Source organism: Aulonocara sp. 'chitande type north' Nkhata Bay, linkage group LG23 (genome assembly GCF_057382095.1).
Source record: "Aulonocara sp. 'chitande type north' Nkhata Bay isolate Kocher_YH1m ecotype deep benthic linkage group LG23, A_spYH_male_GT1.1, whole genome shotgun sequence".
In the NCBI taxonomy this organism is placed as follows: domain Eukaryota; kingdom Metazoa; phylum Chordata; class Actinopteri; order Cichliformes; family Cichlidae; genus Aulonocara; species Aulonocara sp. 'chitande type north' Nkhata Bay.
The window spans coordinates 35218805-35234472 of NC_141365.1; the positions used below are offsets into that span (position 1 = coordinate 35218805).

At 42.0% G+C, this 15668-nt stretch overlaps 1 protein-coding gene across 10 annotated transcripts in view; it reads right to left on the reverse strand.

Moving 5' to 3' along the window:
- The window catches only part of LOC147302323 (R3H domain-containing protein 1-like), a 52411-nt gene that overhangs the window by 22612 nt on the left and 14131 nt on the right, over positions 1–15668 (reverse strand). For 9 of the 10 annotated variants that reach the window (XR_015127075.1, XM_086281699.1, XM_086281701.1 and 6 more), the window contains exons 3-9: positions 14395–14587; positions 8695–8712; positions 8034–8123; positions 2896–3019; positions 1754–1832; positions 811–870; positions 415–555 (exon numbers count right to left, since the gene is read on the reverse strand). Coding sequence is in view for 9 of the 10 variants with exons in the window: in XM_086281699.1 (XP_086137825.1) it covers positions 415–555; positions 811–870; positions 1754–1832; positions 2896–3019; positions 8034–8123; positions 8695–8712; positions 14395–14547 (665 nt within the window). In the remaining variant the exon portion in view is untranslated. The remainder of the gene's footprint in view (positions 1–414; positions 556–810; positions 871–1753; positions 1833–2895; positions 3020–8033; positions 8124–8694; positions 8713–14394; positions 14588–15668) is intronic. The other variant, XM_086281704.1, reaches the window with a different exon arrangement.

Consider the following 15668-nt stretch of genomic DNA (forward strand, 5'->3'; position numbering starts at 1 on the left):
TGCCGATTTTCAGAAAATCAAAGGACTGATTTTAAGTGTGCCGTATTTTCCAAAAAACACGGTATATAACGACGGCTCGCTAGCATGCGCTACCAAAAATAGTACTGTGATGTGTATCTGACGGACGAAAGCCAAACCAGTTCCACACCACTGAAGTTGCAGCATTTTTACAAACCAATTCTGGTTCATCCGTTTCATTCAACGATCCGCTTTCGCTCTTCTCATTCTGCGTCGCCGCCATGTGCGTATGAAAACAAAGGCACTGCGTGTGCGCGTTTTACCCATATTCTATGGCGATATTTCATTTTCTTATCGTTGCCCAACATTATACCGGTATTACCGTGATCGGTATGATATAGCCCAGCCCTAGTTAACAACTTAAATTCAAATAGCAAACACCTCCAGGACACTCACATTCTGGTGTTGGTGGTTTTGTTGATCACCACCGACTTCCCACTGGGGTCCACGTTGTGATCCATGCCGAAGTAGGCCGCCACTCGATGTAACAGCATCCTGTGGTAGGGCGTCATGGGTGGGAACTTTCTCTTTTGACTTCTACAGGTAAACACAAAGAAATTACAACATTACAATTAACACAAAAGGTCCCAACGCCAGGTTCAATGAGTGGGGGGATTAAAGCTGCATTCAGCATCCTGAATAGATGTCATTTTTGGGGCTGTTTTGCACTTCAGAGGTCACTGTGGGGACACTCAAAGCCCTCTATCTCTGGTTAAATGTGTTTAACTCAGTAAAACCAGGTGCTCTGGTGAGTTTGGTAAGGACAGGAAGTGCTTTTCATTCATTTCTTACTCATTATTGCTGATGAAATCCAAGATGTCCTGTTCCAACTTCAGCAGCATGATTCGATCCCTAGGAAATGAAACAGACAAGACCGTCTGAGAAGTCAGTATATCTTTCCATTTCTCAGGTTATCCCTCTGTACATGTCTGCTAATATGTTTGTCATAGGACAGGTCACACCAGAAAGAGTCACAGCAAGTTGAAGTTGTGTGTCTTTACACAATGTTTACATTTTATTGATGTAGTCAAGTAGACATTAAGAATGTTAGCTAAATGCTAACACTGTAGCTAGCAGGGAAACAGTGGCTGTATTAATTATTCAAGAACACAGAATCAGTTTTCCTCTTCGTTTAGTAAAACATGAACTAATCATTTGTTTTGTTCAAAATCAATGAGCAAAATTATTTCAGCGATCTATCTTTGCTTAAATTAGAGAACAACAGTCAGTGTGGCTGAAAAGAAAACAATTCCTGATCTTTTGAAAGACCACCGTTCTGTTGTTTCAGCAAGCAAGGTACATGCTAACGCAAATCACTTATAAATGCTCTCTAAAGATTGTGTTTATTTTTCCTGCTTGTGCCTTTTCCCTCCAGAACATTTTGTTATGGGACTCTACAGAAACTCATGTTTACTGAACCCTTGTATATTTGTAACACTGAATCATGTCTCATGACTTCTGTGCAGCAGAGGAGGTTACATAAAACGGGTCAGCGTGACACACGAACTAATAACAGCTACAACGGCTTCCTCCATTTTGGACTTAGCACTGCCGAGATAGAAATCCCCAGCACAGACAAAGCTACCAATATTATAATATCTCTGCAAGTGAAAACATACGTAACATAAAACCACTGAAAGGATCACACTTCAGATTTTACATTTTGCCATGACTGGTCTGTGAGCCCCTGACATTCAATATTTAACATCAACTTTTTCACGTATCCTAAACTCACCTGGGGTTGCCCTTCAGTTTGTTGACCAGGAACTCATGGAGATCTATCCCAGTTGAATCTGTATAGTCTTGACTGGAATCTGATAAAAGGAGACACACACCCCGATTCACTGAACGAGGCTAACGCCTAACAAATCCAACCAAACTAACTTTACCAGAGTGTAATTTTCTTGCAATGAATAATAAGATACTTAAAATGATGCACTCTGTCAACTATCCAAATTAATGACAGTTAAAGAAATTTGTAATATTAATATGCAAATTAGTCACCTATTCGTGTGGGAAAACCTAAAAAGCCAAACTGCACGCCTGACACAGGAAACCACCACTGAGGGTGACATCGTTCAACGTGATGCCGTTTGATTGGTTATTAGTGGGACTGATATTTAGGAGGGGGGAGGGGGGGATCTGCTGCCAGCTTGTATGAAGCTGTGAGCACTGCCAGCATTTAAGAAATGAAGAAGTGGTCGGGTAACAAAGTTGACAATGAAAAACATGTTCCTGTGCACCAACAAAAGAATTAGACTCGTGAGTGGGAGTCGAGGGGGACGCTGGAGCCCAATCCCCTTAGTGGGTGTCTGGTTTCTATAATTGGAGGCTGCCTCATCAGTGGTGTCGCTCCACAGAGGGAAGCAGACACCTTTATGCGCCTGTGGGAATCCATATAATTGCTTCACACCTTGAGCTTGTCGCAATTAACTGAATCACGCCAATTATTGGCCTATAATGAGATATCATTTAAAATGGAGAAGTGCTTATGGACAAACTGGAGGACACAGAGCCAGAAAAAAGAAAGGTGGAGGATTGGATATTCCTGGTGACATGGTAAAGAATGTAATTTGGCTGAGTGACACGGATTGTGTGATAAGTATCATTAACGCATTTGGCTTCATTTCAATAGTTTGCCAATGACACTCTCACCACAGTGCTGTCACGGCTCGTCTTCACATGTATGTGTTTTCTTTAGTTTGTTTCTATATATAAACTCACATTTTTGGAGCAATGTTTATAAACGAGGCCTCAGGTGTTTAGGATATAAAGAAAAGCTAAAGCGTTGATGGAAACGGTGACAGGTCTTCATTTTGAAGTGTAACTGGAGCGTAGATATTCGTTTCCAAAACGGCAAAAACAAACATTTCTCACCTCTCGACAGCATTTTTTTCTGCGTTTTCTCTGGTTTGTCCGCCTTGTCGTAGTTTTCTTCTTTCTCGGCTTGGACTTGTGCAGCTCGTTCTTCCTTTTCAAAGGGCTGGAGTAGGAACCCATCCTGTTCACACAGGAAAATATAACTGAGGAGCTGCGTGAAACCAGGTGGTTTGCAAGGAAAAAGAAATAGGAAAACTGAATGCCCCGCAAATGCTAGATGTGACCGTGAGCAGACATGAGACCTTAATCTAGAAAAGGGCGTCAAACACAAGCATTTAATTCTGGGTTAATTACAGAATAGGACGACCACTGTAATGGAAACCTGTTTACTTGGAAGTAAAGGTGTTTCAAATAACTAAGAGACAGATTAGCTTGTTTTTCTTAAACCACCTGAACAGAACTTGAGCTGGAGCCTGAAATTAAACAAGGCAGCATTTCCTTCCTTACGATCCAGCAGAAAGAGGTTTTAGCTATAATCCCCCTCCAACTGGAAGAATTCTTTAAAATGACTGTGTGGATTTTTATTTAATTTAAATCTATTTAACATGGGCTTGGTTTACCTCAGTCGTACTCTTCTCCACCACACACACATTCAGAGCAGTATCTGATTTGCTTTTCAGGCAAGGCTGAAAGGGAAGTTGAACAGTGGAGAAGAACTGCCAGCGCTCTGTAAGTGGATTACACACAACTGTGGAAAGCTAACATCAGAGAATCTGTGAGAGCGAGATGAATGAACGAGAGCGAGCGAGGGGTGACCTAGCGTTGGGAGAGCAGCTCATAACCGAGAAAGGTCACAAGTTTGATCCCTGTAACAGCTGCGGAGCAAGATAATGAGACGCCGCGTTCGCCTTCGTTTTAAGACGCTCCGAATGTATGTGAAAGTGTAATATGCTAATGAGAAACGTGGCTGACTAATTGCCTGAGCGAGACTGGGGAAAAAGCGAAAATGAGTCTAGGATTGTGTGCTGTGGAAGTGACAGCAAGTTCAAGCGCGTGTCTGTGTGTGTTCGTCTGGGTGGGTTTGTCAAAGCAAAAACATTTTTCCCCCCTCCCGGTGAGAAGCGCTGATGTTTGCTGCTTAATGCCACCCTCGGCATCACATGGAAGCCGCCTGGTTGATGTGCAGCTGTTGCGAGCTGCCTCATTTGTTTCCTGACATCCATTTACCTCGAGATAAAGGGAAAACAGCGTGAAAATGATGGTCTTGTGAATATATAATGAACATGCTGTCACTCGGAGACAAAAAAAACCTGAAAAAAAAAAAGTGCATTCAGAGCCCCCCCACCCACCCACCCCCAAATATTGGCCATTGATTGGAGCTGACAAGCGGGCCAACAATGTAAGGGCAGACGTAGATTTTTGTTTTTCCTACAGAAAGCAGCGACGTCTTGGACTGTCCACAGATCCACACGGGCCTTTGTTACTACCTGACAGTAGAGACAGTAATTTGAAACTGTGAACAATGGGACAAGCTTGGATTGGATGATCATAAGAGTTTGATTGAGAATCAGCACTCATACTAATGTGTTTTCCCCCCTTCTTTCTCTCCTTATTGCATTACCTCACCCCTCTAGGTTAGTTTGTCGCAGAAGGAGTCTCGACTCCGGGGGCAATAACGGGAGCAGGGGAAATATCAGGAGTATTCAATTAGAGCGTGCCACAGCTCTCTGTAGCTGACGTGTGGAAATTGTAATTTCCTCGACATGATTGATGACAGTAATACAGGACATCGTGTGAGTGCAGACGATGCGAGACCGTTGTGGGAATAACACCGCCCTCTGGTTATGGAGCTCGGTGCTGACTGGTTGAAATGCCTGGAACAGATACACCTGTGTGTAAATGTGCGTGAGCGTGTGTCTGCCAGGAGCTGTGCAGAGCGGCATGTAATGGGTAAAGTTTGACGGGAGGTGGCTTTTGCCCTGGAGATATGGCGCAAAAGAAGCGTCGATTTAGCAAAGCAGCAGCTGGCTCGCTGCTGGAGCTCCGCGCTTTCTGTTTTGATGATGTGATGTTTTCATCAGACAGCTGCAGCCAGGTATTTAATCACAGCTGTCAGATGAAGGCCGCTAATCAAGCATCAGAGGTCCATCTACTCAATTGTAATGGGCTGAAATGAAGAACTGATCCCAGGTCAGCACTTTCAAGGCAAGTGGCCCTGTAGCTTAACAAGCTGGGCTGAGGCATCAGACTACATTAAACTGGGCTTGATGAAACATGAATTCACAGTGACTTACAGTCTTTAAAGAGAGCACTTTGCTCTTTATTAACAGAGTATGCTTACAATTATAACTTATGCTAGAATTAAACTTTATATATCTTCATATGAGGCTCTAGATATACTATGATTTATAGCTTACATGTGGGAAAGTTATCCCAATTATCTCTTTGGATATCAATAAAACCAAGATTGGTGAACTTCTCTCTTAAATTTATCTCAAACTAAAAATATTTCAAAACAATTTGTTGCTTTTTAAGTTTAAACAGGGCCTATTACGCTATTTGTTTACGCTATTTACCACTGTATTTTTACCACTGGACTGTACTAGAATAAGTTTACAGGACAAACAGTTCAAAATAATGTACTTATTCCTAATCCCTACAACAGGGCCTTGGTGCAAGCCCTCAGTTTTCATCCTGTTCTTTTTTGTGATTCACACGCAGAGCTGTCTGAGATGACCATATTAGGGTTGACCACTTTCCATGACATCACGCAGAGCTGACAACAGCGAAAACTGTCTGAACTCGAGCATTTATGCAGCCTGAAGAATGGTGAACACAGACTTCTGTGAAACCTGCTTTATGTTTACTAGCATCCAGTATCCACCTGTTACAGAAAATAACAGGAAGTATAATCAATCCACCTCACCCCTAAAGGGCCACACAGGAAGCAACTAGCTGTGGTGCGGCAACCAAAGACCATAGACCAGGCTTGGCCAACTCCAGGCCTCGAGGTCTGGTGTCCTGCAGGTTTTAGAGCTCACCCTGGTTCTACACACCTGAATGAAATGATTAGTTCATTACCAGGAGAACTTCAAGACATGTTGAGGAGGTCATTGAGCCATTTAAATAATCTTCGATGGCTCAAGGACACATCTAAAACCTGCAGGACACCGGCCCTTGAGGCCTGGGTTTGGACACCACTGCCATAGACATTAAATGACAATATGCGATGACAAAGTTGCTTTTATGTCAACAGATCAATGAATAAATCAAAAAGGATCAAGACCCATGCAGCAGACTGTGACAGCACTGAGCAGCTCCTTCAGTGGGAGACTGCGGCACCCACGGTGTGGGACGGAGAGATTTCGCAGGTCTTTCCTCCCCACTGCTGTCAGACTCCATAATAAAGACTTTAACTGATCAAGCACACACATCCATACATATGCAATAATACTAAGTGCAATAATCCTTTCTGTCATCGTTGTATTTTTACTCAGTTGTATATAGTATTTGTATTTGTATTCTATTTTTTATCTTATTGTATATTTATTTTATTTTATTCTACTGTATATAGTATTTTATTTTATTCTATTCTGTACAGTTGTGTACTGTATTTATTCTTATTGTATTCTAATTTTTGCCTCATAACTTTTGCACTGTCCACTTCCTGCTGTGACAAAACAAATTTCCCACGTGTGGGACTAATAAAGGTTATCTTAAGAATCAAGTTAGGAGTTATTAATGAAGTTACCTCCATGTGTCAGGAATGTGTTCAACTCTCTTTGCTCTGAAGAAAGACTTCCAGAAACAGCTGAAAGCAACAAGCTAACCTGAGCTCTTAAAGCTCTGTCAAAACCAGCATTATTTTCACTACTAGTGAACCCTGTTAATCTGATCTGTAACAGCCTCTTTAAGTCATGGTGAAGACTTCAGCGTAATGAAATTTCTAAAGTGTAGTTTAACTGAATGAGGAAAACTAATGAGAGGAGTTTGTTGAAGCACTGTGTGTGGGCTCCATACATGCTGCAATCTTGTGAGTGCCTTTATGTTAATGTAAAAACATAAAATCAGACTCGTGCTGACCTCAGAGCGATGAGTAAATGTTACAAGGTCTAAATTGGCAAGACTGCCGCCACAACTTTGCAACAGAAAAGAGATCCGAGTGCCAGGACAGGACAGGAAGTTGACGGCCTTATTTTTAAACTTACCGGGTCAACAGACCTTTGCTAGGTGAGAATGATGATCTGATCAACTACAGTTCTACAGGGCAACAGCTATATGCAAGCTCCTAAATCTAAGTGTAAAGGCAATGAACTGTCTCACACTTACTACACCAAATACAGCTGACAGGGATGAAACCAGCCTGCGCGGATAAATGTGTGCGTACAATCCTGAAGCACAGAGTTGGGTGATTTTCTTCATAATCCGATCGCTCTGTTGTGGATAACAGATACCATTGCTGCAGGGGCCCGGGGTTAATGTAGCGCTATCCACCTTCCATTTACACGCACGCACGCGCACGCACGCACGCACGCACGCGCACGCACGCACGCACACACACACACACACACACACACGCCAGTGAAAGAACGAGGCACTCGCATGCTGGCGAGTTTATTTCCCATTATCAGCGTGAAGATAAAGAGCATAAGCTGCAGCAGTGGGAGAATCTCGTTCACATACAGCTATAAATGGTTTAGCCTGCTGCAATTAGTGAACCTAAGTGGACGGATATCAGCTAAACGGCTAAAATGGTATGAACTAATTCGCCTGCCTCTTTTTAACCATTTTTCTTTAGTTGTAACTCATTCAGTCAGTTATAAAAGGCTCACTAACACACATGCGCCCGTGAAACAAAGTTGAGGAGACAGACTAGCATCTCTGCAAAAGCACAGCTTCGTTGTTTCTTATTTAGCATTAAAGCAAAATTCCTTCTGACACGACGGTCAGCAGAACCATTAGTTGTTACCAAGTAGGTTGACTTGCTAATATTAGCTTAGTGTGTTAGCACTAGGGTGGGCATGTGAGACCCTTGTGTTTTCATTTGACCTCATCATGGAAAAATGCCATCTAAAAACAGCTACAATTACAATAAATGAACAAACTGTTCGTGATACTACTCAGGTAGTGCCACAATATATGGTCCAAACTGGCACGCCTCTAATGTGCAACGCTGGTTTCATGGAGGTCTTTACCTGGTGTGCTGCTGAAGGCTCAGGAATAGGGCAAGGAAACGACTCTTCACACACCGCCAGGCTCCGCACGAGCTTTAGCCTGGTGTTGGACTAAGGGGGTAAGGAGAGGGGTGCAAGTAGGTGGGCACAGTTAAATCCATGCACATACATACCTGTGTCAATTTCATCACACATCACAGTGACAAGCCAAAGTGAAACAGCCAGCGAGCACAATCAATTCTTACGAGCATGTCACACAGATCCAATAATTCACATTTCAGCAGACACAAGTTTTCCCCGAGTGACTAAGCTTTTCATTGCTAAGATTGTAGCTTCTTATAACTTCTCGAATAACCTGATCAGAGGGAACTTAAGTTTAAAAAAAACAAAAGGGAAAAAAAAAAACCTCAAGCTTTCTCACATTTTTCTACAGGAAACATCAATGCAGCAAGCACAAAGGAAACGTCCAAACTAGCCGTATTCTCATTCATAATTCACATCACAGCCTCTGCTATCAGTCATGTGACGGCATCTCAACACATTGCAGCAAAGTCATTTCAGACATCTGCGTGACAGGTAACACGGGTACAACTTCCATCTCAATCCAAGCAAACAACGCAAGTCAAGTGCACGAGACAGGTCGGAGCATCCGTGCGCAACATGCATGTCGAGAGTACCGTACCTTAGAGTACTTCACAGGCTGTCCACAGGTAGGGGAGGGGGTGCAGGGAAAGGAAAATGAAATCAAACAAACCACAGATGCTTGGAAAAAAAAAAAAAAAAAGGGAGGGGGAAGACTTTTTTTGGGGGGGAAAGAAAGTAACAAATGATATTTGAATTAAATATGAGTGGCCTACATTTTGTGCATGGGTGCACTTCTAGAGCTTGAGCAACTCCAAACAATTCATAGGTTTCAGTTTCTATGATGTCTTTTTAATGTCTGTTCGCAGGCTGAAGAAAAAAAAAAAAAAACTTAAAGAGCACAGAACAAAATGTGCTGACACCAGTCTGCGAAAATAAAAGATATTAAATGAAAATCTCAAGTTAAGCAATCACCGTTTTTATATTAGCACTCCATTTATACAGCATGTGTGGTCGTTTTATCTAATGCTGCATCCCATCATCATCATCTGCTATATGAACCCCTGAATTACTGCACTCAGTCTTTGATGCTGTTCGGTCTCATTTGACTGAACTTAAGCTGGTGTTAAATGCAAGAAAATACAAGTATATGCTGCTCTCAAACAGCATCTAATCTTTCTGAAACTGCGCTAGGGGCTGAAGTCGAGATGGTCATAATATATTTAGGCGTGATAACTGACCAGAGCGTGTCGTTTAAAATGCTCACTGAAAACCTCATGTTTAAGATGAAATTTGCTTCTTTTTTTAAAGGAGTAAATCCCATTTCATCCCTCAGGCAACTTTTTTCTTTAACCTTTATTGGATTAGAGTGATCTGCTCATTAGGAAACACCTAAAGTAGCTGGATATTGAGTGGTTACAGAAAGGGGATATACCCCTGTTCTTTGTATGCTGCTGCTCAGTGGGCGTCTACATGGTTCGAGTTTCTCTCACTGATTGGCTCATAAAGATAAATCTCAGTGGTTCTCGCACATACCCTCACTTGGGTGGCCTGGGTATATTCATAACCGTCCAAGTTTATTTTTGTTTGAGGCTGCTGATTGCATTGTTATCGTGGATGAACTAAACAAAATCAATCTACTTTTCAAACTATTCCCGTCTTATGGTGAAACTTCAGTTGTTGCAAACCAGCTAGCTCCAGTCTTTACAGTCTAGAATTAGTGATAGTCTTTATAGTCCAGGCTGTAATTGTTGCTGGTCTCGATGTCAATCAGCTTTTTCCAGTCTCTCTTCTCACAATTAGACAGACTACAACTTGAAGAGCAGCTGGCGATGGTGGTCCTCGTTCCAACACGAGCTTAAGGGCCAATCTAAGCAGAAACCAGGCTAGCCAACCACCAAGGCTGAAGAACGTCCAAGCTGATGAAGCTGAAGTCTGTCCAAAGAAGAGCATACGGCAAAAGCAGCAGCCTTGCAGCCAATTCAGTGACAAAATATAGGTTTTGGCTTTTTTTTTTTTTTTTATTAACTCATTCACTACCATTGACGTCTATAGCCGTCAATTGCAGTGAATGAGTCAATGGGTTTAACTCATTCACTGCCAATGGCTGGCAGTGAATGAGTTAATCAATAAAAACATTTAAATATGTACCCATACTCGTTATATTGTTTGCCTTGCTATATCACAAATATGATGTGATGCTAAGGGAAACACTCACTCTGTCCTTGGACTGGTTCATTTTTCCTTTTTGCTGGAACAATCTACAGAAAGACTGAAATGTGACCATTTCAGTCTTTCTGTAGATTGTAGACCATCTGACTAAAATCTGTGAGAATCTGCATCAGCTTAGTGACTGCACTGAAGTTCTGACCTTGATACGTTATCTCCAAATTCTGCACTATTGTGTGTTCATTATTGTTAAAGTGTCTGCTCAACCCTTGGCCAAATCACAGACTTTCTCTGGATAAATAATGGATAGATAATCATTTACTGGGAGCAATGAATTAATTTCTGGATAGCATATGCTACCAAAGTGGCTGCACTGCAGGACCCCTTCCTTTCACACACACACACGCACACACTCTCTCTTAGCAAGATGCCGCAGAAAACAAAAGCCAGACATTTGGCTGTGAGGGATTCGGGTCAGTTTTGTTCGTTGCTCCATTTAGCTGTCACGTGAAAGCAGGCGCTGGATGTAAGGTGCAGAAAGCAGAGAGAGGCCGCCCGCCTACTAGTGTGTGAGACAGCTCGGTGCCTCTGCGCTTCACGCACTGGTGGCTCTGTGTGTGTGTGTGTGTGTGTGTGTGTGTGTGTGTGTGTGTGTGTGTGTGTGTGTGTGTGTGTAAACAGAAGGTCTCTCAGTAGCACGTAAAGGGAAGAGCGGAGGAGGGAAAAGGTAGGGAGGGGGAGACCTGGCAGGAGCCATTTCAGTGTAAATTGTAACAGAGCCCAGTCCTCTGTTTCCTAATCCCAACACACACACACACACACACACACACACACACACACACACTAACGCTGTCCTCCCCACCTGTCCTCTAAAAATCAAAAGGACAACCTATCCCCTCCCTCACTGAGCTCGAGGGCCGCTGTTCGCCTATTTCCAACGCCTGTGACCTGCCGTGCCCCTTTTCTATATCAGGTAATATGGATGTGGAGGAGAGGGTAGCGGGGGTGGAGGGTGGTCAGGGACCGTGAGCGCACCGCTTCACCGGCTAATTGAGCGGTGTGGGGCCGGTGGGGAATGAACAATGCCGCCAGGAGATAAAGGAAAGGGAAAGCGGGGGGTGAGAGGGAAAGGGCTGAAGTCAGCAGAAGTAGGGCGGCCACCAGCCACCTGTCCTGCCGCAGAGGACAGAGCTGGAGAGCTGGAGGCAGATGGTGGCAAAGTCACCCTCTTTTACCTCTGTCGGAACGCATTCCTGCCCCCCGATGCCGCCATACCCACCCCCGCCTCGCCTCGTTTAAGGTACCGCTGTCCTCTCCCTCATTTCTTCCCCCACCCGTTCCTCTCACAATGAACATTTCAGGCATTTAACCGATGCCCTTACACAGAGCCGCGGAATTAGCTTCACCTCCTCCACCGCTGGAAATTACAAGCGGAAAGGTCGGCTGTGTCAGTGCCGTCAGCATATCCCGGCATTCCAGTAACCATAAAATCACTACATCAGGGAGAGGAAAAGGCAAAAAAGAAAATAACACACAAAACAGAAAAAGCAGCACAATCGCAAGTAGCCTACATTTGTAGAGGTGACATGAAGCAGAGTCACTCAGCTAATGGTCATACCAGACCACACAATGCTACAGCAGCAAAATATATGAGTGGATGAACTGGATTGTACAATTGGACCAATTTACTGCTTATGAAGTCAACTTTTTAATCCAAAAAGAGCATTTTGGGCTTCAAAAGCTGCCTTCTAGTTTCAAACATAGTCAATACTTTGGCTAAATATATTTTGGGGTTTTTGAGCTGATAGCTGAAATTCTTTCTTTGTTGTGGTGGATTAAAATAATTTAAGGAGGAGAAATCGTCCCTCTACTTTCATCTTCTTGCTACTTTCTTGTCTCGCCTCTGCTCTCCTTTCTTTCCTTCATTCTCCAACACCGTGTCTCTCGTGTTCTTCCACCTTCTTCCTCTCCCTAATCCTTCCTTCTTACAACCTCTCCACACGTCTCTCCCTCCCTCTTCCTCCTGTATCTCCTCCTCTCTCCCATGCTGCTTCCCCCATGCTGGTGTCATTCTGTTCCTCAGGGTAACATAGGCGCAGGAAGTTGGAAGATAAGCCTGGATTTGAGCCCCGATTATCTGCCTGCCTGACTCCCTCGCGCTCCCCTCCTCCAACCACAAGGCCAGATTGGCCTGAATCCTATTTTTAGGCAGCAGCCAAAGAGACAATCCTTCGTCTTTCCTGGATTTTGCTTCTTTGACCACACAAGAAGAGATTTCACAGTTTCACCATTTAGATTTTAGTGTGCATTCCTCTGTGAGGAAAACCTGTCAGAGCCAGTTTTTGCTCTAAATTAACAAATGCTAATTTTTTTGCACCCCCAAAGCACAATGTTGCAATGACAAAGACCTTATTAATTAGCAGTTTATGTCAAAGTGTTCTCAGCTCTCCTGAAGCCTCAGTAGATAACCAGTTTAATGTCTCCTGTGGAAGATCCGTGACTTCTTAACAACTTTAACAATTCTCAGCAGCCAGGTAGACAGCAGTGAAGAGTCTCACTATGACTGACCTCAGTGCTGCTGAGGCAGAGTTGAACCCTGCATTATTATTTCTGTCTGCGCCGATTATACATTTCAGAAATAATATTTCCTCGCTGAAATGGCTGGGAGTGCCGCAGGTGACAGAAGATGCCCAGGGCAGTTGGTGTTTGACGTTGACTGCTACTGAATTTTCATGGAAACGAGGTGTGGAAAAGAAATGACAGACTTTGCTGAAGTTGTCAGGTAAGTGTCCTCAGCTTATTGAGGCTCCAGTCTACCAAAACACTGTGAAACTGACATTTCATTTCACATTAGTGCTCATTCAATTCAACTTTATTTATACAATGCTTCAAGGCACTTTATCTCGTAAGGTAAAGATCCTATAGTATTCTGGAGGAGACCTCTACAAGCAAGTACAACCTGATAATAATGGACCACTGTACTCCAGCCTAAGTAATGAAAACATGAGCTAGTTTTTCAGCATCAGCCCTAGAAAGTATGTTTTTACATGTTAGAGATATTCAGCAACGATTCATATTTGTTTAACATCTGCATTGAAGGACACGATCAAAAATGCCTCCCAAGATTTCTCAAAGTCTTTTGGATGCTAAGTTAATGCCATGATCCAGAGTTAAGTATCTGTTTCCAACTTTTCTGTTCTGAGAAGAGTATAACGTATAAAGCAGTGGTACCAGCACAGAGCCCTGTGGAACCCTGGCTAACTTTCATGTTAGCACACATCTATCTATGATTCCAATTATTGCAGTGCATTTCCTTTAATACCAATCTCTGTAGTTAAACACTGTAACCATTGGGAGAAGCACAGATATGAGCTCACTGTGAGAAGAAAGTCATTTCTAACCTCCACCTGTCCCATTTCTGTATTATCCAGAAATCTTTTAACAACTACTCTTTCAAGAACAATTGAAATGAAAGGATTTTGGATATTAGTCCATAACTAAGAGACCTGGATCAAGTAAAAGATTTTTAAGTAATAGTTTAATTCAAACCATTGAAACAGAAAACTGTGCAACCCTGAAAGCCTGTCATACGCAACCTTTTTGATAAAGATAAACCGATCGTATTAAAAATGTAACATCTATTAATGGTAAATATTTTTGAACACTGTCGTAGGAATGGGGTCTAACAGACATGTTGAGGATCTAAAGGAAGAAATTACTTCAGATAGTTAGTTATAACACTTATAAATGTTTTATTTGTGAAGAAACTCATGAAGGCTCTGATTCTTTGTCAGTCTGGTTGTAGTGCTGAATGTTTGACTCCCTGCTATTAGTAACAAACTTTTGCTGCTTTCTTTTTGTAGTCACAGTATCCAGAGTCATACGCGATGAGGATATAATGCTACTGACAAGATAATCTACTCAGGTATCTGCTCTGCACTGTGTTTGCACATGGCAGGAAGCACTTCTTTACATTTCATTACAGCACTTTCACAGAAACACCCGGTGTACCAAAACAGTGTTTCTATCGCTGTGCAGTCCATAATTCTAAAATTAAATGTTACAGTCACACAGATATGGAAGAATTGTTACTGACACGTTTTAAGGTTGAACATAAATCAGCATTCTTTACCTGTATGTCCTTTTTATTGTTGCAACCATGTTCATCTCTGCTGTTCTGGCTCTGGTCAGACACCTCAGTCTTGGCGTCTTTTGCAGATGACGCGGGTTCGGCGGCTTCGGAAACCTTCATTGTTTCAGTGTCGACGTTATCAGACATTCTCATTGCAAAGTCTTACAGGGAGATGCTGGCAAATACAGAGGACCTGAAAGACAGGAATGTGTCGATGAGAGCTAGCATCTTTGGGAGAGAAAGAAGTTCGGATGATTATGCTTGAAGGGTAAGTTCCAAATAACAAGAAGCTAGACGCCATCATTTCAAAGTATTTTTATTAAATTTGAAACACAGATTATACAGAATTTTATTATATATTTTTTTATTATATCAGCTCTTTAAAAACAACAACAGTAGTGGCTGATTCAGACACAAAAAGGTAAATTGGGCGTAGTGACAATTGTCTGATCTATTCAATTATGTTAACTTTGTGTGTGTTGTTCAATATAATGTGTCAGTAACAGAGTACCATTTGCTAGCAGGAGAGCTAACATAGCATGGCTAAATCTAGAGGTACTTTACATTTTGTTAAACCAACAACTTTTTTACCTTTGCAATGGTGTCTTTTGTTGATTTTTTAAATTTTTTTTATTAACTGCAAATTCTGGTCAAGAGAGCTGACGTGGCAAAAAACTAATGCCAACACCTTTACAGACATATTCTCTCTCACTTTTCATCATGCTATGTTCATTTAAATTTTCATTCGAAAGATAAGTGTTAGAATTATTATCAACTGTTTACATACTAAATTAGTGATGGCATGCAATGACACTAAGATTCAGGAGTTGTAGAGACCTTCCTCAATCTTTACGCCGACTGGGAAAGACAAAAAGTTCACACAATTTTAATAATTATAAATAAAACATGAAAGAATTATCATTATCATCATCATTATTATCATTATTATTAAACGCCATGGAAAAATGTGTACATTTAAAAAACATAAGGTAAATAACAACAGCATATAAGAGTATACAAAAGTAATAAGTGTATTAGTACTGCATTGTGGCACATTAAATTATTTCCTTTGTTGCAGTAGCTATATTCTGTGTCGTAATAAATAAAACTTACTTACTTTGTGTTATTAGATCAGATCCACTGCATTCTTGTCTAAAAAGTGCTGTGTAATGAAAGTTTGCCTTGTGGATATTATTTTGAAAAACAAAGCAACAATGCAGCAGGAGACATAACTGCACCGACGGTATGTGGGTGCAATATGGAGCCATACTGTA